This window comes from Stegastes partitus, unplaced genomic scaffold (assembly GCF_000690725.1).
Source record: "Stegastes partitus isolate 25-593 unplaced genomic scaffold, Stegastes_partitus-1.0.2 Scaffold185, whole genome shotgun sequence".
In the NCBI taxonomy this organism is placed as follows: domain Eukaryota; kingdom Metazoa; phylum Chordata; class Actinopteri; family Pomacentridae; genus Stegastes; species Stegastes partitus.
Genome location: NW_007577916.1, coordinates 418,854 through 445,793, shown reverse-complemented (window position 1 = coordinate 445,793; position 26,940 = coordinate 418,854). Strand labels below are relative to the sequence as shown.

Genomic DNA, 26,940 nt, shown 5'->3' with positions numbered 1-26,940 from the left:
CAGTTTATTCCATCCAATGACACAACAGCTCACCTTAAAACAAACAAAGATTCATTATAAAGTGATTAGTTACCCTCTGACCTACAATACAAATGCACTGAGTATAGCTGTTGATTTGTGGGAGTGTTTACAGACTACGGTACATATAATACTAGAGATCAACCCTAAAACCGTCCCGTGCAGGTCGGGGCTGTGGCCGGTAACGCAGCGTTCACTGACTGCAAACGTCAAAGACAAACACCAGCATTTGCTCAGCAGTCATGGCTGTGTACATGAGGAAGAGGAATGAGAGGAAGCCAACCACGTGGGGCCTTTTCAGCTCAAATGGAAAACTTCCTTCCTCTGTTTTTCTCCGGCTTATTCACCAGGTTTTATTTGTAACCTCTGATGTTGGCAGCGCCTCCACTTGGAGCAGAGCAGGCATGGCCCCCTGGCCGCGACGCTGCTGCTGCTGCTGCTGCTGTTGGTTTTGTTTTCTGAGGTGTGGATTTTTTTGATTGTACATTTTCCCCCCCTTTTTTTTTTGCTGCTTGGGGTATATGTTTGTAAGGCCAGAGCACAAAGGGGCCCTTTGGTTCAGCGCAGGGAGCTGGGCAGCCTCAGAATCGAGCTGACTGGCCAGCACATACTGGCGCTTTCCACTCTGGAGCCGGACATTTTGTTCCACTGTTGAACTCTGGGAGAAGCTGAGCGAGTGAAAGAGAGCGAGAGGCTTCAGTCCGGAGCCAAATCACATGGTTTCCAGTGGGGAGAGAGAGAATGGCTGGAAGTGAGCGAAGCGGGTCTTGAGCTTCGGTTCTGGAAGTTGGACATGAAAGACAAACGCTTCCTTTGAAAGCCGCATTTCATGATTGTCAGTATGGTATATTTAACGGGGTTCTGATTTATGACATGTTGGGCCTAAATGTGCATGTTTTAGCTCTGATAACAGCGGACTCACACAGACAGAGCAGGAAGTTTGGCTGATGGTTTTATCACCAAATTTCTTTCTTTAAAACCTGTCCGATTGCTTTTTGTGACTTCTAATCAGGAATAAATGCCAACACCACAAAACAAGACAGGCTGTCTGAAACTGAACTAAATCCGTGCATTTCTCAACATGTGACGAGCCAAAGACAATCTAAAGTGTTTAACGTAGCTACAGGCAGGAGAACAATGTGTGGTAGACGGACAGACGGACACTCTGGGACAAAACAGAGCAGACATGTTGCACTGAAGACGCCTCCAGCAGCCGGGTGGAGGACGCACACAACCCAGCGTGGTGTCAGAACCAGGGGTTTTGGGGTATCTGCCTGTGTGACTGTCTGCCGTGTTGTTGTGGCTGACGGCCGACGCAGCGCTCACCCCGGCTGCACTGACAAAAAGGGAAGTGGAAGGAACTGCAGCGCAGCAAACGGACATGTGATACTGGATGGATTTAGTGGCGTGCACATGTGCTGTGTTTTCATTTTGTACAGAAAGGCCCGTCCCCGGGCTTCTGGCTGTTGTCCACTGACAAGTCACCCCACACAGGTCACATGACGCGCTGGTCCTTCATTGGAGCAAACTCTGGTATCAGCAACCCCTCTGACCCCCAGCGATGAACTGTACAGCGGGCAAGAAACAACAGGATCCCCCCGTAGAAAACATTTACAGAGCCACACGGACGGTCGCTCACAGAGCCGATGTTTGTTCAAGAGTCAACAGTGGTTTGATTCTGGATTTCAGTGGAAGGTGTTTGAGTTCAAAAGGTGTGCACGGTGCAGACGTGAAAAGACTGTAATCATGTCCAAAAACAGGATGGGATCCATTGTTCAGGATGTGAAAATGCCACGAGGATTAAACAAACCAGGGAGCAGAGAAGGAGACAGCAGAACCTATTTCCTGTCCTCCATCTCTTCCCTCTCTCCCTCTCAGCCAGATTTCTCTTCTGGTCGAGGAAAGGCTAATGGACACATTAGCCGCTGGCTTGTCCCTCCGCGACGATTAGGTGGCCATGAGGTCATACCTTCACTTCTACTCCCATCCACATCAGGGATCTATCATTTCATTACTGCTGCTGGGGGAGGAGGGGGAGCGGCCGAGGCATCAATCCGTCTATCGCTTCCACTGCTGCTTCGCTTCAGTGTCAAAACAGAGCGTGGAGGAGAAACCAGCAAATGTTGGGCAGAATGAGAGATTTCACAGGATGATTTAGGAACGAACCGAGAGGAAAAGACAAGAAGGGCAACAAAAAGACCAGCGAGGGCCAACTGTAGTTCTTCTGCATCATCTAACTGGTGACCCCCTCCTTCAAAGACCCCTGGACTGCTAGAACAGGACAATCACCAAAGGGCCTGCACACGGGGGACCAGTTGAGTTCTCTGGTTCCACCCACTGAGAACTGTGCTATTAACAGGCAAACTGTTTTTTTTTGACACCACTAACAGCTCCACGGTGCGTTTAAAGACGGGAGCTGAATGAGTTGGCACCTTTCATCTGATTTACTCGACAGACTGGCAGCTCCTCATTGGCTGATCTCAAGGACGTCCACGCCTCTGAAACACTTCGGCTTCATTTTAGAGAAAGAATCTGATCCTGCTGCAGCTGAAAGTTGCTCCATATAAAAGCCCTGCTCAGGCGCACACAGTGTAAAATCACACCAGGTGTGTGTGTGNTCACCTGCCGACAGCAAACATAAACGGCTCCTACAGAAGCACTTAATACAGAAAACTGTCTCCCAGAAGCTAAAGCCAGGCGTCAGAGTTGTGCTGTACACCAGTTCTCTGTTGGTAGTGTTCAGGCTAAGCTAGGCTAACGATGTCCTGAAGCTATCCTATGCTTCATATCAGCAAACCTGGAGCAGACGGACGATTTACTTCTGTGGTCGATGAGTACCTGAAACAGTCTGAGATGTTCTGTTTGATGTGACTGAGCTCAACGTTTACACTCCAGCCTCCAGTAGCTGCTCAGTGCGGCCACGTGTACACTGGAGCTCATATGTTCACAGGGAGCGTGATCCAAACACACTGGGCACTCAGGGGAGTAGATCAAACACAAGGTAGGAAAACGTAACAGTGTGTGAAGTTAGAAGTCGATGACACCCTGATCCTAATGCACCAACCCATACAGACGTGGGGCAAAATAAAGAAGAACCACAGGATAAAGGAATGAAGGTGGTCCCTCTGACCTGCTGTGTACTGACTTTCCCTATTAGTGGACCCAGACCACGGCAGCAAATGCCCCCCACAGCACAACAGAGCCACCAGATCCCCTCGCAGCAGGCCCGGGGGTTCAGGTTTTCCTTTAATTTTTCACCCCTCTGTATATAGACAGTGCTACTATCCCAAGCATGTTTGAAATGGATCCCTGCCTGCGTCTTCGGGCCCTTCACGTTGCCACCTCTTGACTCCTGCTCGGGGTAACTGCTGGCCCCTGTCGCTCTTTGGTCTCCTGACAAGAATGTGCCGCGCTGACCGCTAACCCTAACCGACTACGGCTTTAATTAAAGCTGCCTTCAGGAACTGACACCTGCCCCCACACCACCACCACCACCACCACCCATCTTGCACCTCCATCTCCCTCTCTGACAGACAGTTGACCCAGAGTTGCCATCTCACCTTACCAGAAATCCAAGCTGGCGGCCGGCGGGCTGATCGGCAACCAGAGAGGAGTAGTGGACCGGACTCATCAACACGACACGATGAAAAATGTGCCATGTGCGGCATGTTTCTGAATCCACTTACTGTGCCGTGAAGTTTTGGTCGAGCAAGTGAAAAAAATCTGAACAAAGTCTGCAAAAGTTAACCATCTTAGAACTGCTTTTCCAAGTAGCTGCTGGTAATATCATCAAAAGTTCACAAATACACGCCGCAACTGCTGTGGTTGAATCATCTGAAACCTTTTGTTGTGGCTAACCACTATTCCCTGATTTGTTCGACTCATTATTAGTCATCGTTTGCTCGCCGTGAGCAGCCGTATGACACACTGCTGAAGGTCAGCTCTCTCTGGATGGAACTCAACACTTTAATGGCATCTAAACTTATTGGGACATTAGGGTTGCGACAGAGGAAGTGACTAGTTTCATATTTATTTTTCTAGAGAGTTGTGAACAAAGTTTACACACATTTATAAAGAGCATGCATGTTTGGGCAGTTTCCAATGACTACTACTAACTACATTTAAGTCATAGTATTTCTTTTTTACTTGTAGATTATATCAGAGGTCTGCTGGGTCATAAACATACATACAACACCTTCAGTAAAGGCAGGTTTGGTGGGAGACAGTTTTGTTAATCAAATTTGCTTTGCGGCTCGGCCTCTTCTTGTGAGTGACCGACTGCAGCTGACGAGCCGATTTAAACAGAGTCCATCTGATACGCTCATTAGCCTCGGCCACAAACACCATGGTGGTAAGGTGTCTGTGTGTGTGTGTGTGTCTATATATACATAAAGGAGTAAATAAGATGAATTCCAGATAAATCTGCTGCAACAGGGTAACACTAACATTCAAAAACTCCTATCTACGGTTGTTGTGACGCTGCAGCGACGCGCTAAACGATGCGCGCGTGCCTCTGCGTGTGAGCCTCGTTAGCACGCAGGAGCAGCAGCGCCCAAGCCCGGCCCACCAGCCAGCCAGCCAGGAAGCAGTCTTGCCCATTCCGATTTAGTCCAGGAAGACTGCATTTGCTTAGCAACCACATTACCGCTCCAATCACAGCAGCAGCAGCAGCAGCAGCAGCATTTGGGATAATGTAGGGCCAGAGCGCTGTGCTGTGTGGAGGTGGTGCATTAGCCTCACCAGCACACACACACACACACACACACACACACACACACTAGTCTGATGCCTCTCTCGCTTAATGCTGCAGCTCTCCCCAAGCATGAAAGGAAGAGGAAGAGCTTTTTTTTTTTTTTCACACAAGCCCGCCTCGCCTTAATGCTGGAGCTCCTGCCTAGACCACTCTGAGGAGAGAGTGAAGGAGAGAGAGGGAGAGAAACGCTGTCTGGCACCTTGAAACACACACTAAAGTAAACCCATTATCGCTTCTCCCCTCCCTCGCTCGCTCGCTCTACGCCACAGAGGTGTCTGACTGTCTGCCTCCCCCCCACCATCACACTAATAGACTGAAATAGAAATTTCCGCCGTGGCTGCTGCCGGTGCTGGCGTTGCCCTGTAGCATCAACACACACACACACACACATCACAGAACACACTCTGAGCTATCTCCAGGACCTCGGTGCTATTTCTGTCGGACGCTGAACTCCAGGTTGAGCCGAGCGCTCTGAATGGATTCTCTGAATGGAGGTTTGTACAATGCGCCCCGCGTGCAGCCGGCAGTCAACAATTAGGGTGGCCCACGCTGTGTAAATGCTAAACGCTCTGCACTTACACGGCGCCGTCCTACCTCAGTGCTGCTCACTGTTTCCCATTCACACACACACACACACACATGCCAGCAAGGTGCCTCCTGCCAACGGTAGCAACCTGGGGTTTGCCGTCTTGCCCAAGGACACTTCGGCACAGGTGTGGAACAGCCAACCTTGAACCTCACCTGAGCCACAGAGTGTGTGTTTGTGACCCGCAGCGAGGCGTATCTGTCAGGCTGTAAAAGTTCAGCGTGGAAGGCTGAGGTCGCCGCAGTGATTGGCCGCATTATCTAGGGCAGCGCACAACACTCACGACTGCGTTTTTACTATCAGAGACGACTATCGAGGCCTCAAGACAGGCTCAAAGTTCACCGGCACCACCGTATGGAAACACACTCGCAGAGCAAATAGAGGCCAGTCAGAGCAGAGCGACGGGGACACGGCTATCCGTTTATGACTGCCAGAGGCGCCCACAGTCATGAGTTCATTATTTCTTTCAAAACACTGTTCCTGTTTGTCGGCGGCGGCGGCGTTAAAAACCTATTTGCCGTGGAGCGCCCAGAGACCTCATGTGACGGAGAAAATTCACGACGCGCTCAGTCGGAGGAAACCACGTCTGGGTCTCAACTCAGATTTTAGAGCAAATTCCAATCATGTCTGACAACATCTGCTTTACTCACACAGCTGGACCTCCAGCAACACGTCCAAAAGTCTCACTTAGAAATTCACAATGCAAAAATAAAAAGCTTCCTTGTTGACCTGGTAAGACTCACTGTAATACCTTAGAACACCTGATACGACAGAACCTTTCTAAACCAATCAAACGGTGACAAACTGGAGAAACTACAACATAAAACTGAAAACATTTAATTAAAGAAGACAAACCAGTGAGTATCCGGCGGTAGGTGTACAATAGATAACAAACTGATGACCGAATTAGCTACCAGCAAATGTCGCTGTAAATTAGTCGATGACATCATTGTGTGAGTTTTTTTTGTGCTGACTCAGCACGCTTTGACATGAAGGCATCGCCGCCTCCCCGAGGGAAGTGTGTCATTAACTGATTGTATGAAAGCAATCTAACAGTCTGGGCAGATACAGACCAACTTCACTGGAAACAGGAGCAACGCTGATGAACCAAAAAACAAAACTCGTTCAGCTGAAGAAGGATGTCATGGTCAGAAAGTTAACCGGCAGTCATCGAGTCAACAACAACAGCAGCCTGTCTTCACTACAGCTGGGCATCTCGTCTTCTCTACGTCATCACAGGAACGTCAGGATCCCGTCCTAATGCAGGCATAAGGAGGTCACGTGGCTGCGGTGATGTGGTCGACCGGCCGCCATCCTGCAGAAAGCTCCTACTGGTTCTGCCCCTGTCTGTGGGAGTCTGACACTCAGGGTGTATTCTGGCTTAACAATTACCCTTAAGTTGTAGCTCACCTGGTTGAGCTGGCGACCCATGTACAGGGGCTGTAGACCGCCATGGGTTCGAATCCCGCTCATGGCCCTTTGCTGCAGGTCCTTCCCCCACTTTCCTGTCTCTCTCTTCACTATCCTTTATAATAAAGGCCCAAAAAATAGCTTAAAAATGACCCTTAAGGTAAATCTACAAGCTGATAAGTAAATTTAATTTAAAAATGCTGTATTCATTTATGTGTTTCAGAAATCAGCAGTTTATTCCATCCAATGACACAACAGCTCACCTTAAAACAAACAAAGATTCATTATAAAGTGATTAGTTACCCTCTGACCTACAATACAAATGCACTGAGTATAGCTGTTGATTTGTGGGAGTGTTTACAGACTACGGTACATATAATACTAGAGATCAACCCTAAAACCGTCCCGTGCAGGTCGGGGCTGTGGCCGGTAACGCAGCGTTCACTGACTGCAAACGTCAAAGACAAACACCAGCATTTGCTCAGCAGTCATGGCTGTGTACATGAGGAAGAGGAATGAGAGGAAGCCAACCACGTGGGGCCTTTTCAGCTCAAATGGAAAACTTCCTTCCTCTGTTTTTCTCCGGCTTATTCACCAGGTTTTATTTGTAACCTCTGATGTTGGCAGCGCCTCCACTTGGAGCAGAGCAGGCATGGCCCCCTGGCCGCGACGCTGCTGCTGCTGCTGCTGCTGTTGGTTTTGTTTTCTGAGGTGTGGATTTTTTTGATTGTACATTTTCCCCCCCTTTTTTTTTTGCTGCTTGGGGTATATGTTTGTAAGGCCAGAGCACAAAGGGGCCCTTTGGTTCAGCGCAGGGAGCTGGGCAGCCTCAGAATCGAGCTGACTGGCCAGCACATACTGGCGCTTTCCACTCTGGAGCCGGACATTTTGTTCCACTGTTGAACTCTGGGAGAAGCTGAGCGAGTGAAAGAGAGCGAGAGGCTTCAGTCCGGAGCCAAATCACATGGTTTCCAGTGGGGAGAGAGAGAATGGCTGGAAGTGAGCGAAGCGGGTCTTGAGCTTCGGTTCTGGAAGTTGGACATGAAAGACAAACGCTTCCTTTGAAAGCCGCATTTCATGATTGTCAGTATGGTATATTTAACGGGGTTCTGATTTATGACATGTTGGGCCTAAATGTGCATGTTTTAGCTCTGATAACAGCGGACTCACACAGGCAGAGCAGGAAGTTTGGCTGATGGTTTTATCACCAAATTTCTTTCTTTAAAACCTGTCCGATTGCTTTTTGTGACTTCTAATCAGGAATAAATGCCAACACCACAAAACAAGACAGGCTGTCTGAAACTGAACTAAATCCGTGCATTTCTCAACATGTGACGAGCCAAAGACAATCTAAAGTGTTTAACGTAGCTACAGGCAGGAGAACAATGTGTGGTAGACGGACAGACGGACACTCTGGGACAAAACAGAGCAGACATGTTGCACTGAAGACGCCTCCAGCAGCCGGGTGGAGGACGCACACAACCCAGCGTGGTGTCAGAACCAGGGGTTTTGGGGTATCTGCCTGTGTGACTGTCTGCCGTGTTGTTGTGGCTGACGGCCGACGCAGCGCTCACCCCGGCTGCACTGACAAAAAGGGAAGTGGAAGGAACTGCAGCGCAGCAAACGGACATGTGATACTGGATGGATTTAGTGGCGTGCACATGTGCTGTGTTTTCATTTTGTACAGAAAGGCCCGTCCCCGGGCTTCTGGCTGTTGTCCACTGACAAGTCACCCCACACAGGTCACATGACGCGCTGGTCCTTCATTGGAGCAAACTCTGGTATCAGCAACCCCTCTGACCCCCAGCGATGAACTGTACAGCGGGCAAGAAACAACAGGATCCCCCCGTAGAAAACATTTACAGAGCCACACGGACGGTCGCTCACAGAGCTGATGTTTGTTCAAGAGTCAACAGTGGTTTGATTCTGGATTTCAGTGGAAGGTGTTTGAGTTCAAAAGGTGTGCACGGTGCAGACGTGAAAAGACTGTAATCATGTCCAAAAACAGGATGGGATCCATTGTTCAGGATGTGAAAATGCCACGAGGATTAAACAAACCAGGGAGCAGAGAAGGAGACAGCAGAACCTATTTCCTGTCCTCCATCTCTTCCCTCTCTCCCTCTCAGCCAGATTTCTCTTCTGGTCGAGGAAAGGCTAATGGACACATTAGCCGCTGGCTTGTCCCTCCGCGACGATTAGGTGGCCATGAGGTCATACCTTCACTTCTACTCCCATCCACATCAGGGATCTATCATTTCATTACTGCTGCTGGGGGAGGAGGGGGAGCGGCCGAGGCATCAATCCGTCTATCGCTTCCACTGCTGCTTCGCTTCAGTGTCAAAACAGAGCGTGGAGGAGAAACCAGCAAATGTTGGGCAGAATGAGAGATTTCACAGGATGATTTAGGAACGAACCGAGAGGAAAAGACAAGAAGGGCAACAAAAAGACCAGCGAGGGCCAACTGTAGTTCTTCTGCATCATCTAACTGGTGACCCCCTCCTTCAAAGACCCCTGGACTGCTAGAACAGGACAATCACCAAAGGGCCTGCACACGGGGGACCAGTTGAGTTCTCTGGTTCCACCCACTGAGAACTGTGCTATTAACAGGCAAACTGTTTTTTTTTGACACCACTAACAGCTCCACGGTGCGTTTAAAGACGGGAGCTGAATGAGTTGGCACCTTTCATCTGATTTACTCGACAGACTGGCAGCTCCTCATTGGCTGATCTCAAGGACGTCCACGCCTCTGAAACACTTCGGCTTCATTTTAGAGAAAGAATCTGATCCTGCTGCAGCTGAAAGTTGCTCCATATAAAAGCCCTGCTCAGGCGCACACAGTGTAAAATCACACCAGGTGTGTGTGTGTGTGCCTGTGTGTGTGTGTGTGTGTGTGTGTGTGTGTGTGTGTGTGTGAGGCAGAGCGAGAGGGAGAAGGAACATGTGTGTCTGTGCTGTGGATGTGTGTGGACCTGAGATGTATTGATTGCTGCAGGAAGTGGAATCTGATGTTTCACAGCACTTCCTGAGTTGGATGGTTTCGCCACCACCAGTGAAAGCAGCGAGGGGTGGGGGTCCGGGGGTGGAGGAGGGAGGGTCTCAACACAGGGGAAGTAACCCGTTTGAGAAAACATAGAAAAGGTTGAGAGGAAGAAGAAAAAGGAGTGAAAAGACAGACATAACACGTTTGGCTCTGTCCTTGAGCTGAGACTAAACACTGCCTCCTGCCTCCTGGCCCGGCGGCTTCACACAACGCTGACTCCCATCCTCCCCTCAGACCTGCAGACTCGCACCATCACATGTGGTTTGTATCTGGATCAGAGGGACCGCAGTGCACACCTCAAGCCGGCTTCATACAGCATCTGTCTGACAACCTTTGATTGGATCCTCACATTTCATCATCTTTATGAGACTGTGTCTATGGATGTAAAATACTCACACTTAGCACTTGGCAATGCTGCCATATGGAAAATAATACGGCAGATGTTTTTACTGAGATCTTCATAAGCCTGCCCTAGATTTCACCATATTAAATCTGAGCACCTTTGTTTGGGAGACTTCCTGCAATTTGACCATTAAGATATGACACTGAAAACTGCTTAATGCTAATTAGTTATAACAGTTAATTGAAGCCGTTTACATACATGATGAGTCTTCAAGCTTGTAAAAATATTTCAGCCCTCATCACCAGATCTAAGTGACTTCACTCAGCTCACTAAGGCAGGCGTTCCTGTTCAAGCGTGTTAGCAAACGGCATAGTTTCACGCTCGCTCAAATAAAAACACCAAACAGAGAGATGCTACGCGAGGTACTGTAACCTAGAGACCAGGTGCGACGCCCCGAGTCGAGCCAAACATCCATCCAGATATTAATCATCACAGAACGGTGGCGGCGTGAAGCCCGCAGGACGGCGGGCGGAGGAGGAGGCAGCCCCGGTCCTAGAAAGTAGTCTTGTGTGGGAGACATGCTGCTGCGATAACACCGGTGGGAAAAGTGTGACTGCTATGCAAACCACAACTGCTCTCACACACACACACACACACACACACACCCACACACACACACACACACACACACACACACACACACGCCTGGTTTAATCCTCTGCAGAGCCATGCAGACGACCGGCAGTCATGCCTGGAGAGAGGGAACTGAGAGAGGAGTGGGTGGGGAGGAGGGGATGGCAAGGTTCAGCTGCAGCCCTGACCTCTGTCTGCATGTGTGTGTGTGTGTGTGTGTGTGTGTGTGTGTGTGTAAAAAAGAAAGAGAAAGAGAGAGAGAGAGAAGATAATTAAACAGGGCAGACAGATGAGCCCAGTGAGAAGGGTAGAGGTCACATGGAATAAGTCAGCCTGTCCGACCACCACCACCTCCACCACCACCACCACACGGGGAGCCCACGTATATAAATGGCAGTGGGCTTTATATAAACAGATGTCTTATAGCTCAGGATAGCCTTGGCGGTGTTTCTCTGAAGGAGGCGAGCACAATGACGTCTTTCTGCTACACACTCCGAGCATTACCTTGTCTTAGAGATCTACAATTACATTAATTATTTGCCGAGGGCTTCAAGAGGTCTATTGTCTGCTCTCTAGGAGTGAAATGAGTATGACTGAGTGTGTGTTGTTGGCTTTGAACACTTTTCTGGTCTGAATGGGCAGAAGCTCAGCTCTCACCAGATTCGTCCCACCTCCATCACATGACAGCCGTCGTGAAGAATAACGGATGACTTCCAGCGTATGCTTTCCGCCACCGTGACTGCTTGTGTGTTACTTTCAGACACAGTTGCACCCTGCATTGGGTCTGAGCAAAGAAATCTCTCCATGTTTTGTACCAGTGACCAGCCCTCTGCTTCCTGTTGTGCATATTCAGACATACTAGTATGGAAGGAGGTTCTGTCTGACGCTGTGTGGACGGAGATCGCTTCCATTTCAAAACACCATTTTAAAACATATTAGTGTGGACGTAGCCTAAAGCGGAGAAGCAAGTCTGGGCCTGGTGAAGGCTTCCTGAACCTGAGAAGCAGGCGCCCATGCCAGGAGGAGGGATCCCCTTTCAGCATATTGTTTTATTTAGCATCTGCATGGCCGCTTCATTTCCCAGAGTGACGCTGGGATGGATTAATTCAGGAGATTGGTGACTTGGAGGGGAGGAGGAGGGACGGCCCGACCTGGAGGAGGGATGCTAACCACATTATAAGCCTTTGTTTCCAACATTTCATTCCTGAGGAGTAAACTGAGCTGCCTGCAACCTACCCGCCGCTGCTTCTACCTAGAGGTCCACGTTGTGCTCACACACACACACACACACACACACACACACACACACACACACACAGTGCCCTCCACCTTGACTTCCTGACACGCTACAGCCGAGGTGTGGCTGCACTTCACAGACTGTGTTTCTGTTTGTGTCGAGGCAAATGAAAGCCGTCTCGTCCTGCTCGGTTTTCTTCATGCCTCTCCTCCTGTAGAGGTTTACCCTCCACTCCAGTCTGCACTCAGTTACAGGAACCAGCCTAAACTTGCCCGTCACTGACTGATTTAACTTTAAACCCCTGGATCTGTCCTCCTGAAACTGCCTGTTTGCTGCAGCTATTCTGGTCACACCAAATCCTTTTTCAGTTGTGTCTCTGGATTGTGGCCTCACTGTACTTCCTATAAATGGCTGTTCTGATAAACAGAGTAAGGTTACAATAGTCAGTCAAAGTTCAGGACAAAGTTTCCTTGTTGGATCCACTGGGCAGGTCACTTCTCCTCCTGATTAATTCAGTTTAAGATTAACCCACCCTGCCTTAACATAGCTAGAAGTGGCTAGACATAACCATGAGTCAGAGCAGACTAAACAAAAGTACGGCTCAGAGGTGTTTGTACATCGTGCTGTCAGGAAGACACTCCTTTTCCGAGAAAAGACCTGCAAGACGGTGCAGAATCTGCTGCAGCGTCTGAGTAAATGCTTCATTCATAACTTTGTTTAGCCTCAATAAATAGTGTGAAAACCTGCAGCTTGTGGTGCATTCTTCTCAAGATCATGCAGCTCAGAAAATGAACTTTCTGAATGCATCACCATGTTCCTCTAATACTGTTAACCCTGCTGGTATAAACTACAGGTGTGCAGGAAAGGAGACATTTGAGGCATGTTTTCTGATTCTTTACATGTAATCACTTTACTCTGACTTCAGCCACTTCAGTGTATTTATCAGTGTACATGGGGGTGATGAGGGGAACAGGTAACCCTGGACTAGACCTGCACAGGAGTCGACAGGGAGGGTGACGGGGAGTAGCACGCTACATTAGCATGTTCATGTAACCTGTCTATATATCTGTCTTATCTATATATACTTTATGGTAGTTTGCATTCAATTCATTTAAGAGAAACTATATATACGCTATCAAACTATTTTCTTTCAACCAAGTGCATATTGCAGGTCCATATCATGATTGTTTTATCAGCCAGCCCTGTTTTGAACTGACACTGAATTATTTTCAGAGTAGGACTAGACATTAATGGAGCTGCATTTGGTTGCATAGTTAATGGTCTGGTCTGCACTTCTATAGCGCTTCTATCCAAAGCGCTTTACAGTGTGTTTCTCATTCACCCATTCACATACACTCATACACCAACAGAGCTGCTATTGGGAGCCACTTCGGGTTCAGTGTCTTGCCCACGGACGCTTGGACTGTGGAGGGCCGGGGATCGAACCTTGTGATTGGAGGACATCTCGCTCTACCACCTGAGCCAAAGCCGCCCTACAATAGTTAAAAAAGTCAAAAAAATCATTGGACAAACCGACTCCAACGCGACCGTAACAGATGTCGAATCTAAGCATCAGATAGTCGTTTCTTAAATTTTCTGGTTAAATCCACCGCATCACTTTCCTCTAATTCAAGTTCTAATTACAGCACTGATCAGTAAAATCACAATGTCTTCATTAAATGTTCTGGCCGACCTACAAACCTGAGAGCGAGCTCGATCCCTGTCACAGAGCTGCAGAGGTGAAATGATCGACTGAAACATATTTTGCTAATCGTGGCTAGCTCACCGTGTGTTTGTTTGTGATGGACAGCCATGACACCCCAAGGAAAGATGAGCAAACAGACCCAACCGTGAGGATGGAGGAGGGGAGGCAAACAATGAGCACTGGTCCATGACTCAGACACTTTGGGAGCAGTGACCATCCAGCGACGGAGGGTGGGGGTGGGCCATGGCCTGTATCTGTTCCACAATCACAGATCCACAGCTGATACCCACCACAGAAGAGGTGACAATGGATAGCCAGCCCCAGCACCCACCCCCCAACACACACACACACCACTATCATCATCCCATGCTCCCACAACAATGCTCCACCGAGCTCTTGGGAGCTGCCCTTCCACATGGCTGAGGCCAAGCCGGTGTCACCCACCCCCCATCCCTTGATGACACAACAAAGAGTTTTCTCAGGACCCAGCCTGGCTTTACAACAACACAAAATACACCTCAAGCCCTTTCAGACTCTCTTCTCAATGTCTGCCTTTGGACCAGCCGCCGAATGCTTGTTTGAGGAGCTGACACGCCATTATTTCAAAAGGGGGTGGTGGAGTATTTAATGCCCCCTCACACAAAACATTTGTGCTCTAAAGAAGAAAAAGGTGAAAGCTCTGTGAACTGGGTTTGTGCTCAAAGAAACTCAGACACATCCAGAACAAACCTGCAACCTCTCCGGGATGAAAATCATTGTGTGTCGTATACACCGAGTCATTACTGTCACAGAGTTCCTTGATTTCTGCCTCGTACCACAGTGATGGTGAAGATAAGCCACATGGGAAAAACACTGCTGGCTGGTGATGGCGAAGGTTAATCCTCTTTCCCTTCAGCCTTGTATACGACGCACTACATGGTGGTAAACGATGCTGATGGGAGTCACATCTCAGAGTTTCAGATTAGTGCTTCCACAAGAATAAAATGATGTCGATGCCTCTTCCAATGGGAGAAATAAGAAGGGATGTATGAAGTAAAAAGCTTTATTAACGGTGTAATTCTGCACTCACGGATGTGTTTATTATTCTAAGTCACGTATACAAAGATTTTTCTGCTGTGCTTCTTCTTCTAAAATAAAAACCCACGTCTCTCGCTGCTATCGCCATCACTCCACTCGATTTCTGCAAAGCTGCTGAGTTAACTTGGCAGCTTCCGTCTTGAAGGAACTGTGCCAGTTCAATCAGAAATGAGATTAGCACAGCTTATTATTAGCTTGAAAATCCCCGTATCTACTTTCTGTCTCTACCTGTCCCCAAACTTTTGAGACGATAAAGGAGACACCCTCAGGAGATAAGAGTCCACCTATGGACTGCTGTCCAGGTAGCCTGAGGAGGGACCGGTGGCTCCTGACACGGCGCTACGGGAGGATATTCTCGGCCATGCTTGGTCGATGGTGTGCTACGTGCTGCCGGTACAGCTGACAGGGCTGTGTGTATGTGTTTGCACGTGATTCTGTCTGCTTCTGTATTCATTATAAGACTTAGGCAGCATTGTGGGGGTGGGCTCTGGCTGCTGTGTGGTTGTCTGTGCTTGTGTAGCTGTAGTGTGTGTGGTTGGGGATGGGGGCGGGGGGAGCATCACTGTGGGAGACAGGCAGATGGGGATGGAAATGAGTAGGCAGTGAGCTCATGCTAATCTCCTCCTACAGCTCCTACAGCTGATCCAGGCACAAAACAAGCGTACACACATGCGCTTGCACGGCTGCGAATCATACACTCGACCAGCGCCGCGCACGATCGCACTCCAAATGATGCAGAGGATGCCTCTGCAAGTCAAATGTTCCCATGTGTCCCACACGCAGATACGTGAGGTACGGCCAAAACCTGAAACAAAACCTGTCTTGTAAGCATCAGTTTCATTACATGGCGGTGCGGGTGGATGTTAATGTATTTAATAGTATTGTGTGTGAGAGGCAGCTATCTGCCCCGTGGGAGTTGCTCGGCAGCACGCGATTGGCCACGACGCTACAAGAGAGGGTCACCTCTTCTTCTTTTGGGGAAGGGAAAGGTCATGTGATGCTGGGCTGCTCTTAAAACCATATGGGGGAGGGACAGGGGGGTGGGGGGTAACTCCAGTGGCCCACATTGCTGTCATAAACAAAAGGTGCTCCTAAACTGACACAGCAAAAAAGTAAACCCCTACCAGCCCTGAATCCCACCACTCAGCCTCACAAGGACGGCTTTCCACTCATAAACCCACATGTTTTCATCAGCTGGTCCAACCATAAGCCTGCTTTGGTGTTAAAAAAATGGTCCGACCTCTTAAACTAGAAATCATTCCACCTTCAAATCACCAACATCAGTCACTGCATCGATCAATCGTTTGGTCTCCACATCTGTTTCTGCCTCTTCTGCACCAGCCTGATACCTGAGCGTCCCAGGATGGGTTAAAGGAGGCCAGCGATAAGAGGCTGGTGCTTGGGAGATGTGTAGTTATAGCAATAGCTGGTCTTACAGAGCCATGTGTGTCGATGAATATTTCAGAGAGCCTCTCATTAAATAAACACGCCGGACCTCATCGCCTACAGTAACCTACTATCAATATTGAATGGCCACAAAAAAACTGACAGAGTGTCGCTCGCGAGCTCGCAGTCGGGCCAGACATCGGATTTCACCATCCGACAAAGAAAGACCTCCTTTTCCACGCAACACCTGGAGGAGGTCACTGGGTTCCTCCTTCCGTGCAGCTCTCGCAATAATCCCGATGAGAAAGACTTAAGAATAGCCCCAGTAAGCCGAGTGTTGGTTTCACGCTTTATCGGACGGCCATGAATATTCTGACGGGGTTTCAAGAGCGAGAGGAAGAAACAGTTGACTTCAGCGCATGCTCCTCGCTCTGATGTGCTCTGAGCTTTGCGTGTACCACTTTCCCAGACAACTCGCATGCATGGTTGCCTACGACAACAGCAAAATGGATTACTTGTTAGGGACTGTTTTTCCCTTCATCTTCTTTGAATGGATGAGCAGATAGGTGGTAGGTAGCCCCACAGAGCCTGGTCTATTTGTTTTTTCCCACCTGCCTTGTGTCTCCTCCCCCAGACAGACTGACTTATAGGCAGGTATATTAATGCAGTGCTCAGTCCTCCCTGGCCGGCTCTTCATGAAGCACTCCATGGGCTGCTCCATCCATTTGTCACAATAAAACGCTGCCGCTGGACGGAGAAACCGGCGAAGTCGGGGGAGACGGGGGATGGGAGGGCAGGCGATGAGGGCTATTGATCTCCTCCCTGATTCCTCCTCTTTAATCAGACTTTTGGTCAGAAATACCTGTGAGGGTTTTGAGCTCCTTCTTCAGGGCTTTACCATATCAAAGAACAGTCATTCATTCTTAACAGTTTTTTGTTTTTTGTCGGTGCCTCCTGTGAATATAAAACAACTCTTAATGTTGTAATTAATTAAACTAACACAACCAGGACCAGGTGAAACTTCATGTGAGTCGTGGCTTAAATTCACATCTCCCCATTAGTTTCTTTACCTTTTTATTAGATGGGACAGTCGAGACAGAGACAGGAAAGTGGAGGAAGCACCTGCAGCAAAGGGCCATGAGCGGGACTTGAACCCACGGCCGCTGCATCGGGGACTAGAGCCCATGTTTATGGGTCACCTGCTCAACCAGGTGAGCTAAAGCGGCGGCCCACTTTGCCCCATTAGGAGATGACAAGCTTCACACCTGCCAGAACATTACAGGTCCGATCATGCTCAGTAAAACTGATCAGAACTCTGAAAAACAGCCATAAAATCTTAAACAGTGACTTTGGCTTGTTGTGTTGTTGGTTAAAAGGAACTTGATGACTTCCTGGAGTTTTAGTGAGCACCACCACACCTGGACCAGAACAAGGTCACTGCTACTTTGATGTTTGTCATCTCATATCTTATATTCGGTGCTAGTTTTGGTACTCGATGCTCCTCAGAGGCATTTACTTTCAATTCAAAACGGTGCTGAGGTTTGTCACTACGCTCTGATGAAGCGGCCTCAATGAAGCCAACCGAGCTTCCTGCGTAAATGTTAGTTATCAAGCAGCATTTTGGATGATGCACAGGTGTTCGTGGACTGACCCTGCTAGTGACAACAACATACTCCAAACTGATGCTGCCTTCCCTGGTGCCCAGTCCTGCAGCAACTGGGAAAAAGCTCTTTTGTTCATACCAGTTTAAAGGCTTTGGAATAAACAGCTTCTGGCAGGGAGACGTGCCGTATGAAAAGAATCGCTGCACTTAATTCATTTTCCACTGCTACTTCAATGGCAGCCTTTTGAAAAATTTTCCAGACAAACCCAGCGAGCTATACAACCTGCTCCACTCTGGTTCTCCCTGGTTCTGGTTGCAGGGCTCTCCCGTCTGCAGCGGTGGTGAAAACAGACTGAGACAGACGTCTAAAAACACATCAAACAACCGTGGCGCTGACTTCTCATCTCGCAGCGCTATTGTTCCTCAAAGTTTTCACGGAGGAGACTCGGAGCGAAGTCTCTGCTCACTGAGCAATTTTTCCAGCAGGGGAGAGAAAAAGCAAAATAAATGTAGTTTTTGCTGTTAATTTTCTGCATAGAAGGAGAACATTGGAAGAGGTTTGGAAAAGCAGAGAGCAATGAGCAAATACTTTATAGGACAAAAACATATCTACTAATCAAACATCCTTGTGTTAAGTGATTTCCACGAGCATAAGAGTAATTACAATCGATAAAAAGGTGAAGAAGACGGCGCTTTTTCTCAAAATCCATTTCATTCCTTCAGGTCAACCCAAATTGTATATTAAGAGCCAGTCACTGGCAACACAACACAGAACCTGAAGTCGGCTCCACTGAGCAGGACTTTCTGTGTCGTTCTGTCACTCTGAGCTCAGAAAGCTGAGTTTTCAATCACACTTGATATAAAGACACTTGAATGTCCATATGGCATTGACTTCACCGCCCCTCGGCCACGCCTCGCAGCGCCGACCCACTGTCCTCCATCAGATACCCACTCAGCAGAACTCAGTGCACGGGCCCAGTGGAATCGGTGGCTTCCTACTTTCCATAGTCCAGAGCACAAACTCTACTATGTGATAAGTGAAAAGGAGAAGCAGAAAATGCAGCATGGAATCTGTAAAAAAAACAACTTTTCCCTCACACCCACACAATCAGGACACACTGAAGCTCTCCTGTGCACATTTAAAACGCTCACATTTAGCCAAACACTCCTAAAAAGAGAATGGAAATATTGGCCCAGCAGCCATTGAAATGCACAGCTACCAGCTGTTGTCCTGTCCACCGTGTGGACATGGCTGGCTGTCAGCAGGCTTAGCCAACACTGCGCCTTGCATATGAAACAGGACATGGCCTATATCCCCTCTGGGAGTTCACTTCCTCTGAGCCCCCACCACCGCCGCAGCCCCACCTCCCCTCCTGAAACAAGCGGCCCCTTCAGCTGGAGGCCAGATATCCCAAGCAGGAGCGGGGGCTTTTCAGGGGCAGGGCTGGTCGTGGAAGTAAAACGGGGAAGCTTTAACCTCTGCATATCTGACAATCGTCAAGAACTAAAAATTAAAACGCCACTTCCATATTTGATATTTGTGCGTTACGAGACCAGTCAGCCTTTTGTACGCGGAGCCACACATGGACACAGCCTGCAAGAATGTGCTGTGTGTCAGCACAGTAGCATCGCATATGTGGAGCATAAACACAGAGAGGCTTCCACCCCGCTGCATTGTTCTCGCTGGATTCCCATTTATCTCCAAACAATCACTTCCCACCACTACAGAAGAAAAATGAATCACGAGGAGGAAATGTGGATTTGCATTTCTGTTTTGAGCCGAGTCGGCGCGGCGCTCAGACGTACGGACATGCCTGCACAGAGGCGCGTTTCATTCAAGCCCAGTCAGGAGCGTCTTCGTGTAACAGTTGTTTAAAACATCTTCACCTCTCAGAGGGAGCGGCCTGGAATGGAAAGGTCTGGAATGTAAGCACACACACCGACTGCCTCTGATGAATGAGCATTCATCCAAAAAAATAAATAAATCAACTCCACAACTTCAAGCTGCTCCGTTTCAGCAAACTGAAGGAGCTGCTGAGAACACAGACAGGATCTTCGCCATTTAGGAAGGTCCCAAAAAAAGAAAGACTCTGACGTAAACCTGCTGGTTCTGAACCAAGCATGAGTCAAAGCTCTGGCTGGCTCCAGGAGAAGCGCCCCCTCCACCCTCAGCACCCCCCACCCACACCCACAATTCTCTTTCTCATATCTCCCTTAAACAGACGGATTGTGTAGAAATCACATCATCTTGAGGGCGAATTATAAAGTTAGAAACATACTAAATCTGCAGCCGCAATCCTTATCTAAACATCCTGATGCGGAAAGCCACTGATTATGTGTACCACCCACATGTGTACCAGCCAGAAACCAAAAAACTCGCAGCTCAGGGCTGGCATGAGCACGGCCAAGAAGAAGAAGAAGAAGTGCTCCACACCCAGCACATAAACTAATTTAAACACTTGGATAGTTTACTGGGTTTGCTCGCGTTGTTTACGACAACGCCGTGGCCCGCATCCTCCCAGATAAGAAAGGAGAATAAACTGCAAATTAACACTTCTTCCACAACTGCAGGGGAAAAAAAAGTGAAGACGTATTTTTACTCAAGCGGTCTGTGATTCAGATCTAGGCGTGTGTGTGTGTGTGTGTGTGTGTGTGTGTCTGGGAGGGAAACTTTCAAAAGAGCGTCTGCAAGAAGGGAAGTGTAGCAATATCACTTCCTGCGTCTGTCTGCATGCGAGACTGCTGCTGAAACTTTGGCAACAGCCTCATTAATATTCACAGATCCGCCTGGTTCCGCCGCTGACAGCACACACAGATGATGGCATTTTCTGCTGTGCTGAAAGGTAGGAGGCGGCACGACGAGCGCTTTGCCTCACATCCTCCGAGAACATTTTCAGAGTTCCATGGCTGCGCTGAAATGTGCTGACAAAAGGGAGCTCTGTTGTCATAAGTCTAGCAATGTTCCTCAACTCACAACCGGCACGTATTCCCTCATTAGCGTTTCTTGAAGCGCGGTGCTTGAGGGAAAAAAGGAGGAGTCGAATTAAAAGCTGGGTATAGGCTCAAATGAGCCTTGGGCTTAACACTTGGGTGCCCCATCGGCACTTATAAAAACAGAAGAGGCCCCTGAAAGTGGAGGTCCTTGAGGTGTGCCCACTCGAGTCTGAATAAAAGTGTGTGCCAAGAGTGGGTATTCACCATGCATGGCAGGACTTTGGCACTCTTCAGGACTTCAAGGGTCTCCCTGATTTCTCTTTCTTTGGCAAATTCTTGTGAAAGAAGCCCCAGCGGAGAAGTGGAGGGAAGCTGCTTGTAAACACTTTGCAGTTGCTTTCTGTCCCTCATCAACAAGTCTGCTGCCCTCAGAGGTCCGCCGTGGTTTCAGTCGGATGGGAGGAAAAAGTTGGCAAGGGGGGAGGATTAGTGTGAATGCGTGTATGTCAGAGGTGGGTGGCTGGCCTGGGGTCAGTGGATGTTTTTTAGAGGGGTGGGGGGGGTTCTGATGTTTGCTGAATGCTCTCCTTTGTTGGGATCATATTATGTTTCCACCACAATACTTCTAAACCCTGCTTCATCAGCTCCATTCATGTGTAACAGTTCATGCAAATGGCTGCACTAGCCTTTTTCTCCTAAGGGTGGGGTGGGGGTGGGATTCTTTTTATCAGTCTGCCACCCAACTGTTCCCTCTGCAAAATCTTCCACCACAGTGCAGATTATAATTCCTCCATACACTTCTACAGTCAGTTAAAAAAAAGAAGCAGAGCCGGGGAAGCGTGGAATAGACTCCTTCTCTTCAGTAGAAAACAGAGAATATGCAGCATGAGAACCTGCTCAGACGCTCTCATTCAGATTATTTAAACATTTCAGAAGCTCAGGATGCAGACACAAGAAAAGCCTTCAAAACCAACACCTGTGAGGATTAAACCTCCACATGACATACATTTAATAACAACACAAGTTTCACAAACAGTTTAGTCACATTAACAGTCCTCCCACTGACAACACACACATGCAGCCAGAGGACTTCTACGAACAGTGTGAGAAATGTGAAGACGGGACACAAATGACATCCCAACATGCATCTGGATGTCTGTTTCATCTACGCTACACCCCCCCTCCCCCCAAAACTGTTGTTTACTATTTCCCATTGAGCCATTTGCGGCTAAATGAGATTGTATTTACTGTACACAGCCATAAACGTGAGTATAAAAGGTGTTTCACGGGGGAAATAATGGCTTTATTGCCACCAGAGGCGTTTTGTTGTCACTGCTGGATGAGGCCCAATTAGCAGCAATATGGAGGTGATAACCCAGGCACACAGCACACAGAGCGGACCGGGACTCAGCACCAGGTGGACTTTGGAAATATTGATATTGATAGAAGTGATCCCTTAAAATGTAAAGTTACTGATTGTCGACTGTCCCAGTAGACGACTGGGACCTCCAGAACCACAGACTCAGAGCTAAATGTTCAGTTTTCTGTGGAGCTGGGGCAGATAGTGGATTTGTGCTGGAGACTCGTTCCCGTCCCAGGCAGGGTCCAGGGTACCACACTACACTTTATGGAGCATCCTGCTGGATGTTCGTGCATCTGAACGTGTGGATTAAACTGTACTCAAAGGAAAACCTAAAAACAAGCTCCGTGGTCTTAAAGGGGAGTTCAGTATAATGCATTGTAAGTAATTAGAGCAGGAAAGTAAAAGACAGCAACAACTAACACGAGCTGCAGTGCATCCTGTAATTTATACAGAAGACAGAGCAGAGCTCCAGGGGGTCTCTAGGTGGGGATCAACTCACCCTGGATGATGCTTTCCTCTTGTACTTGTTGGCGAAGTCAAATTTCTCCTTGATCTCGTCCAGGAGCTGCTCCAGACGAGCCTTCTCCTCTTTCCCTGTGTAATCCTGGCCCAGGAGGATGTACGCCCTCCAGTTGGCCGAGTCGAAGCCCCAGTGGCAAGTCCTGTTCTCCTGCGCCTTGTGACTGTGCACCACGAACTTGTGGGTCGGGTACATGAGTCTGCAGTCCATGCACTGGATGCACGCTGAGTTCGGGCTGGTGTACAGCTCCGGCACGAACAAACCCTTGCACTTGCCGAAGCACTCGTGGTAGACTTTGAAGCTCCTGTCGGTGAACTGCAGCTCCAGCGAGCCTCCGCTCAGCTCCTTCTTGCAGCGCGGCGGGTAGGCGCCTCCGTAGATCAGGGCGTTGCAGAGCCGCTCGGCGTCCGTCTTGGTGATGAGGCCGCAGGACGGCGCCGAGAAGGGCAGGATCCCCATGACTTTGAGGATCTCCAGCTGGTCCGCCGTGCACCGGGAGCAGTAGATGTGCAGCTCGTCGCACACCGAGTTGATCTGCTGCAGGGTGAAGTCCCGCAGCACCGTGTTGAGGATCTGCGGCAGGCACAGGCGCTTCTCCCCGCCGACCACGAAGCACGAGATGGTCTCGCCTTCCAGCACCGTCTCGCACCTCTCCGTGGAGCGGTCCGACGGGATGAACAGCGGGCCCGGCATCACGGGGGGCGGCAGATGCTGCAGAACCGGCTCGGGCTCCTTACCGTCCTTCTTGAAGAGCAGCTCATGTTGCCACCGGGCAGAGAAAGCCGCAGGTCCGCCCAGAGAGCTCATAGAGCTGAGGTGAAACTGCTTGAGAGTTTGTTGCAGTCCCGGATGAGGCTGGAAGCTCTGCCGACTTACAGTCTCCATGCTTTTCCTGCAACTTTAGGAGCGTAAATCCTTCCTGCTGTCGACCGGGAATCACGAGTAGCTATCCGATCCTGAACCTGGTAAATCCGCGGCGTCCCAGAATTGACCAAAATTGCGAAGCGCTTCATGAAACATCCAGGAAAAGAAAAAAAGTGCCAGACGCGAGTTCACAGCTCTCCTCCCGTGACTACAGAGCGAACACCGGCCGCTCGCTCCCTGTGGCAGGTCGCCGCCGACTGTCCATATCTGGAGGAGAAGACGGCTTCCCAAAGTGGAGAGAAGCGAAAAGTTCCGTTTGTCCAATTCCAAAACAAAGTAGGCGAAAATGAAGCAGGAGCGGGAGGTGAGGATCGATACGGCTCGATGGAGGAGAGGAGAAAAAAACAAAACACACAGAATCCTTATTTGAGGCTCTTTCCGCTGTCGAGGACTGCAGCGCTGCGCTCCGTCTGCCCCCGCAGTTCACTCTGACGGTATGGAGATGAGGAGTCTGAGAGCCAGCCCGCCGCGCGCCCGCTCGCTCTCTCTCTCCCCTCACAGTCTGTGGCTCTCTCTCTCTCTCTCTCTCGCTCTCTCTCTCCCTCCTCGCGCGCTAGCTCCGTCTAGGTCTCTCTCTGTCGCGCGCGCGCCCCCTCCCTCCTCCCTCCGTGTCTGTGTGTCTGGCTCAGTCACTGAATCCCGGCCAGGAATGTGAGTGACTCTGCAGGCAGGCCGGGCTCTTCCAGGAACAAGCCGTCACCCCCTCCCCTCCCTCCCTACCTCCCTCCCGCGCGCGCACCCACACACACACATACACACACACGCGGGCACGGACGCGCGCGCGCGCACTGCCCTGCCCTGCAGAGAAGAAGAAGACAAACCGAGGCGAAGGGAGAGAAGACGGACGCTGCGTTCAAAGTCACACGGAGGAAAGAAAAAAATACAAAATACAGCCGATGTTTACTGTACGCGTCCTGGAAAGTAAATAAATACTCGTACTTTACTCAAGTGTTTCCGCTGCATGCTGCTCTATTCGTGTACTTCAGTGGAAGACCTGAAGGACAAGAAACACTGCACTACTTTTACTGCAGACATGTGAAGCTTAAACTGGTTCAAACTGGACGACATGAGCTGTATTTAACATTTATATATTAGACTACTGTTAGAGTAAAATAAAAGAGCATAATCAGTAGGCCAGGTTTACTACAGGATGCTGACACGAACTGAATCAATGACTGTAAAGGACTAAGACTGAGCACTTTTTAAAAATGCTGTTAGTTTTTTCATTTTGAAGACACATTCTACGTTCTTAACCTACCTAAATACGTGACTTCACTGAGGTTTCTAACAATTGCACTATATTTGTAATAGTTCCTGACATAACTGTTTGGTTTCAAAAACGATTTAAAAACCAGTGAGTAACGGTGCTGCGTTCAGGCTTTATGGGAAATTGCAGCACAATATTCAGGACAGAACGCAGGCAGACTCTCACCACACATCTGTCCGCTTGTTTTCTGAGATCAGCGTGAAGTTTTCCACGCGGCCGTGTTGACGTCAGGGCTGAAAGAGGTTTCCACACACGGAGATCTCATATTTCCCACCTTTCCCATGGGGCCACGAACGCAGCAGGAGAATAGAGCGTTTCTGTGAATCATTTGGTTCACGGCTGCGGAGAGAGAGAGAGAAAAAAAAGTCGAAAGAGGATGGGTGGTGTTTTGCGAGACATGACAAATTTAGCTTTGGAAGAGGAAACGCAAATTACACTAGTGACTGCGGTTTATTTATTTTCCCTTCTGCTTGAATGTGTTAAAAAATGTTTGGCAAGAGGCGGCGAATAAACAAGTTCCATGTATCGGAGACCTTGAGAAACAATCCTGCTAATGAAATGACAGGATCTTTATTTATTTATTCGGTTTTGTTCCTCACAGCTACTGCAAACTGTTAGGGAGCAGAAAAACTAGTCCAGAGTGAATGTACAAACATTGGATTTTTAGAATTTTAATTTTTGTCTTTTATTAAATGTGATTCCTGCAACTCTTTAAAGACTACACAATCCTGCAGATCTATTGATAACAGATCGTTAGTGTGTGTGCATCCAGAGGGCAGGCAGAGGCACTTCATCCCTCACAGTTTTAATGTTGCAGTGCAGAGGTGAAAATAAAGAAGAAATACTGTTACTGACTAACAGTCCGGCTTCAGGAACCCTGTGGGTCATGTGTCCAGAGCAAGTTCAACTCCAGTGCTGATGGAGCAGTTTGCTGTTCATGTGGCGTCCCCTAGCCAAACCCTGCTGCAACTGCAGGCATGGCAGCAGCATCAGGGGGTGGGGGAGTGGGGCTCAGGCCGGGGATGATCCTCCACTGCAGGCCAGCAGGGAACAGGGCAAACATCTCAGGTTCTATCTGTGACTGTACATGTGGAAATGCTGTGAGCTCCTATTAAATGAGAATCTGTGAGAAATCAGTTGGAATAAAGGTTTAGGCAGCTGAACCGTCTTTGGGCCTGTTGGGCCACTCTCGCTCCTTTTATTATGACTGTAAGTAGTGAGAAACCAAGCAGCCCTCCAGAGCAGGAATTATTTATTGTTTGATCAGCTTCTCAGCTCAAAGAAAAGTGGCTAAAAATTAGACAGCTGATTGTTGGATTTTTACCTGAAAAAGTAATTTTGAATATGTTTGTTTGGGTGTACACTGATGGGCGCTGTTCAATATATTCTGATATTTTCACACCAAATTAATTATACTATGATAACTAATACACCATTTTCCGATCACTTGGCACTCAACAGTAGAAGCAAACTGATTACATTTTAAAACAGATTAGCTCAATATAATCTAATATAGCTGCATCTTAAAGCAACACGTGGATTCATACGACTTCGCCTGAGGCTTCTGTGCATTAACTACTTAAAAATGGATCAGTTAAGATTTTAAAAAATAATAAATGAGCTCAATGTCAAGTAAAATAAAAATTAAAATGCTTTTCTTTTCTTTGTTCTTTAAATGCCTACGAGACGAGGAAAAGAAAACATTTATCCTACTTTACAAAAACATTACAGTGTGAGAGCGTAACCACATTCACACACTTAATGGTTCCATCCATCCATCATCTCTACACCTTCATCCTCACCAGGGTCATGGGGGGCGGAGCCTATCCCAGCTGACTCAGGGTGAAGGCAGGTTCACCTGGACAGGTAACCAGTCTATCACAGGGCTACACTTAGAGACAGACAACCAAGCACACTCACATTCACACCTACGGACAATTTACAATCACCAATTAACCTCAGCATGTTTGTGGACTGTGGGAGGAAGCCGGAGAACCCGGAGAGAACCCACGCTGCACGGGGAGAACATGGAGACTCCACGCAGGAAGATCCCGGGTGTCCTCACCGGGACGCCAACCGGCGACCTTCTAGCTGTGAGGCGCTAACGGTGCTAACCACCAGCCCTCAGTTAAAACCTACAA

At 48.7% G+C, this 26,940-nt stretch overlaps 1 protein-coding gene across 1 annotated transcript in view; it reads right to left on the bottom strand.

Moving 5' to 3' along the window:
* The window catches only part of skia (v-ski avian sarcoma viral oncogene homolog a), a 77,517-nt gene extending 53,554 nt beyond the window's left edge, over positions 1-23,963 (bottom strand). Inside the window, exon 1 of the mRNA XM_008280208.1 lies at positions 22,588-23,963. Within this exon, the coding sequence (XP_008278430.1) occupies positions 22,588-23,493 (906 nt within the window). The 5' untranslated portion in view covers positions 23,494-23,963. The remainder of the gene's footprint in view (positions 1-22,587) is intronic.
* Positions 23,964-26,940: the final 2,977 nt, after the last annotated feature.